The 4,740-nt window shown below is 38.6% G+C and overlaps 1 protein-coding gene across 1 annotated transcript; it reads left to right on the forward strand.

Moving 5' to 3' along the window:
• Positions 1–687: 687 nt before the first annotated feature.
• On the forward strand, positions 688–4,740 carry LOC117050482 (proto-oncogene Mas-like). The gene is made up of 3 exons (XM_033156148.1): positions 688–729; positions 1,950–2,014; positions 3,750–4,740. The coding sequence occupies exons 1-3, from the start codon at positions 688–690 to the stop codon at positions 4,639–4,641; spliced, it is 999 nt and encodes a 332-aa protein (XP_033012039.1). The 3' UTR covers positions 4,642–4,740.

Genomic DNA, 4,740 nt, shown 5'->3' on the forward strand with positions numbered 1-4,740 from the left:
GGGGTCCCTGTTGTGCAATTTCTAGTGTAGCTTGATGTCAGTATAACCATACTACTCAGTAGTAAGCCCCACTAAATTTCATGGGCATGTCTCCCAGATAGGACTGGGGCCTGAATTCGTTAGTTTGAAAGGTGCCACACAGAATAGTTAACAAGGTCTCCATTAAAGTTTCAGCCCTCAGGAAAAATATTACCCCTCACCCCAACTTATTTACTTGTACATTTTGTTTCCAGAAAGTGTGACAGAATATCAAATGGAGTAGCGCATAGAAGACCAGGTTTACAATTACCACTCATCGATGGAAGGTGGTAAATAAATTTAATAAATAATAATAATAAGTAATTGATCTGTTTCAAATGGGCATTCATACTGTTTACTAAGCACCATCTTGTACATCCCTCAAATTCATTTGTGAATTAAAAAATAGGCTTACTCAATTTGAATTATCTAATCAAATTAGCCACTAAAATAATCTACCTACCAATTCCATAAATTTGAATTCTGTCTGCTCTTTTCTTCCTTTTCTAACGCCTATTTCCTATGATGTTTGTTATCCGGATCTATTTCAAACTCTTCTGGTGCTTCAGTTTCCTCTTTTGACTTCTGCTTAATTTTGTTGCTGACTAGCTCATTAGCAGCTGTTCCAGCTACAACTCTAGCTTGGGTTTCTTGGGGTACTATCCCATGATGGATGATTATATGGAATATCCCACGGTGGATGATTACAAGGTAAGCACTCTTAAACAAAAGCTCCCTTTTAATTGCTTCTCCATTTGCATTTACATGGTGGTGATTTAGGTGCCTGCTTGCTGATACTGTGGCAATTTCTCTCTGCATGCTTTCATGAGTTAGGGTGAGGTTTGAGATTGAATTGAAGATGTAGAGCAATTTGCAAAAGAGAAAACGGATAGATTGGCAGTTCACTCCAGCTATTTCCACTCCCAAACATTGTAAAAAGGAAAAAGAAAACCTTGTCTTAGCCATTAACCAAATGAGGTTAAGGAGGTAAGCACACAAAGGTAATGTGTAATAGAAATATAGATTTCTAGAGACATAGAACTAAAGAGTTTTAAAGTTGGAAGGGACCCTGAGGGTTACCGGTATCTGTTCTCCTCTTTCTCTCCTTTCAGTCTTATCTGCTGCAGGCTAAACATACACAACTCCCTCAACTGTTCCTCATAAAGTTCCCCCCCCCAGACTCTTGATCATCTTGGATGTCCTCCTCCACAAACATTCCAGTTTGCCTATATCCTTCTTAAATTGTGGTTCCCAGAACTGGACACAGGACTCCAGGTGTGGTCTGACCAAGGCAGAATATTGTGGTTCTGTTACTTCCCTTGTTTGGGAAACTATAGTTCTGTAGTCTAGAATAGCAGTAGCTCTTTTCTTGCTGCTAAATCACACGGTTGACTCATGAAGCTTTTGGTCTACTCCAGGCTTCCTCAACCTCGGCCCACCAGATGTTTTGAGACTACAATTCCCATCATCCCTGACCACTGGTCCTGCTAGCTAGGGATCATGGAAGTTGTAGGCCAAAAACATCTGGAGGGCCGAGGTTGAGGAAGCCTGGTCTACTAAGACCCCTAGATCCTTTTCACATGTACTACTGGCAAGCCAGGTGTTCTCCATCTTATATTTATGCAGTTGGTTGTTTCTGCCTGACATTGGTACCTATTCCAATTCATTTGTTGGTTCTCCAATCTGTGAAGATCATCTTAAATGCATCATACATACACCATGCTGTTATGCAATGTTCAACAATGTTATTTGTTGAAAAATGTTATTTGATTTGTGAAATTGCAAAGTATTTTTTTTTAATTAAACTACATTGTTTTTGCATTAACCCCCCCCCCTCCCGACCTCTTTGCTCATTTGGTCAGTTGTTAACATCTATTCTCTTAAACCCAATGTACCCTCTGTAACTGGGTTGTAATTGTGATTTTATTTAGATATCACAAAATTTTTCAATCATTCACTGTTACAACGGAAACATGGGTGGGCACCCGTACATGGGGTAAGTGCATTTTTAAAATAATTTCATGTTCAATATAAGCACTGTATCCATTCACTTCACTGTAAACCTGAGAATGTAGGTGTGACAAAGCATAAGTGATTAATGCGGAACCATATTTTATAGAATTTTCATAACAATAGCCAGAGATTTCCATTTTGGATTCTCTCAATTTCTCATGTTTCCAGTTCTTCACATTTCTGCAGAATTTAGAATTTTTTTATAAAAAAAAAAATCATTTCCTCGTGTATTTTTAAAATATTGTGATGTAACATAGAAGAAAGTTACATTTGCTAAAAGAAATATATTTTGTGTGCAATTTTTTAATAACGAGTTCACTTTTTCAAGCACTTTCCCACAATACATGCATTTTTGTAGGAATTTCTTGGTTGGAGAACTGTATCACAAAATGCAGATAAGTGTGAATTTCAAAGGAAAAACATGTTGTTGTTTTGCATATGGGTTTAAGGTTCAAATTAGTTTCTAATTAAAATGCAAAGGAATTCAAATTTATCCCCCATCTCCAGTTCTGCAATTAGCAAAAACACCATAGCAACAATCTCAACTTAATCCAACAATCCTGCGTTAAAGAAAAAGGTTTAGCCCTTTGTCACAAAAAGTGGTGGGGAATAAATGCAACTGATAGACTAGCTCCCCCTTCCCTTTATTTAAAGGGATTAAAGAAAATGTTTGGGGGCTTTGTTACTAAAAATGGAGGAGAAAACTGCAGGGAGAAAATACTTCCCCTTTTCTGAGAATCATTTCCTAACTCAGAATCATAGAATCATAGAATTTTAGAGTTGGGAGGCCCCAAGGGTCATCTAGTCCAACCCCCAGCAATGCAGGAATCTCAGCTAAAGCAGCCATGACAGATGGACATCCAACCTCTGCTTAAAAACCTCCAATGAAGGGGAGTCCATAATCTCCTGAAGAAGTCTGTTCCACTGTCGAACAGCTCTAACTGTCAGAAAGTTTTTTTTTTTTAATGTTTAGTCAGACTCCTTCAACCTGAAGCCATCGGTTTGAGTCCTACTCTCTTCCTTGTCACAGCCCTTAAGATATATAAAGATGGCTATCCTATCTCCTCTCAGTGTCCTCTTTTCCGGGCTAAACATACCTTCAACTGCTCCTCATTGGTTTCCCAACCCTTGATCATCTTGGATGTCCTCCTCTGCACACGTTCCAGCCTCTCAAAATCCTTCTCAAATTGGGGTGCCCAGAATTGAACACAGTATTCCAGGTGTGGTCCGACCAAGACAGAATAGACTATTACTTCCCTCAATCTGGTTACTATACTTCCGTTGATGCAGCCTAGAATAGCATTAGTTATTTCCAAACTTGCTATTTCACCTACTTTGTGTCAATATTTACTCAATAGTTGTAAAAATGGAAAAGAAAGCCTTATCTATTTGAAAACGAGACTGCAGTTTTAATTTTGAATTTTTAAATTTGTATTTTAATCTGTATTTTAAATTGATTGTTTTTATGTTTTGCTGTGATTTTAATTAGTGTTAGCCGCCCTGAGCCCGGTTTTTGGCTGGGAAGGGCGGGATATAAATAAAAATTTATTATTATTATTATTATTATTATTATTATTATTATTATTATTATTATTATCTCTTTGCTGATGAGATTGATCACTGATTGGGCCATGCTGACTTTAGAGTTAATGAAAGTGAACCTAGACATCATCAATATTAATAAATATCAAGTACTGAGATCCTTTTATATCTTCCAGGGAAATATATTCTGAGAAAATAGGTGATTCAGGTGTAATCCAAAGCATTGCCAACAGCATAATTATCATCATTTGTATGTTTGGCTTCCTGGGGAATGGAATGGTCATCCGGCTTCTGGGCTTCCACATTAAGAGGAATCCTTTCACCACCTACATCCTGAACCTCTCCATCGCTGACTTTGGTGTCCTTGCAACTCTCCTGACTATTAATTTGCCTGTTGTAACTCTCTATGAGAAATCCCATGTCGCTGTTTTAATAAGAAAAGTATTATTTGAACTATTTTTCTTCACATATTCTGTGGGCCAGTTTCTACTGACAGCCATCAGCATCGACAGGTCTGTGGCTGTCCTCTTCCCACTTTGGCATCGATGCCACCGACCACCACGTTTATCCACCATTGTCTGTACCCTGATTTGGACCCTCTCTTTCCTGCTCTCAGGCATTCACTTTACTCTCCTTCTGACTCAGAGCTATACAAACCCTTACCTAGTGTACCAGCTTATTGTAAATGCCCTCATTTGCACTCCTCTGATGGTCACCTCCACTCTGATACTGGCCCTCAAAGTCTGCTGCAAATCAGAGCATAAGCAGCGTGGGAAGCTGCTCACCACCATTTTGCTTGCACTTCTTTTCTTCCTCATCTTTGCTTTCCCACTAAATGCCATTTACACTGCCATCTATTTCAATGAGAACAATATGATTCTATTGGAAGTTGGCTTTGTGTGTGCCTGTCTGAATAGTAGTGTCAACCCGCTGATCTATTTTTTAGTTGGGAGGAGACAGAAGAAGGGCCAGTCTAGGGTCTCCATGAAAGTTGCACTCCAGAGGATTTTCAAGGATGAGGAAGAATCAGCATCCAAAACTGAAAACTTGGTTATGATAGCAACTTAATGCCTTAAGGCAGGACTGGCCAATTCTTTATTATCATAAGCACAATAATGTACAGAGAGTAGTCTGTGGTGTGAATGACTTCTTTTAATGTCTTTCTAT

The sequence above is a fragment of the Lacerta agilis genome, chromosome 7 (assembly GCF_009819535.1).
Source record: "Lacerta agilis isolate rLacAgi1 chromosome 7, rLacAgi1.pri, whole genome shotgun sequence".
Taxonomy (NCBI): domain Eukaryota; kingdom Metazoa; phylum Chordata; class Lepidosauria; order Squamata; family Lacertidae; genus Lacerta; species Lacerta agilis.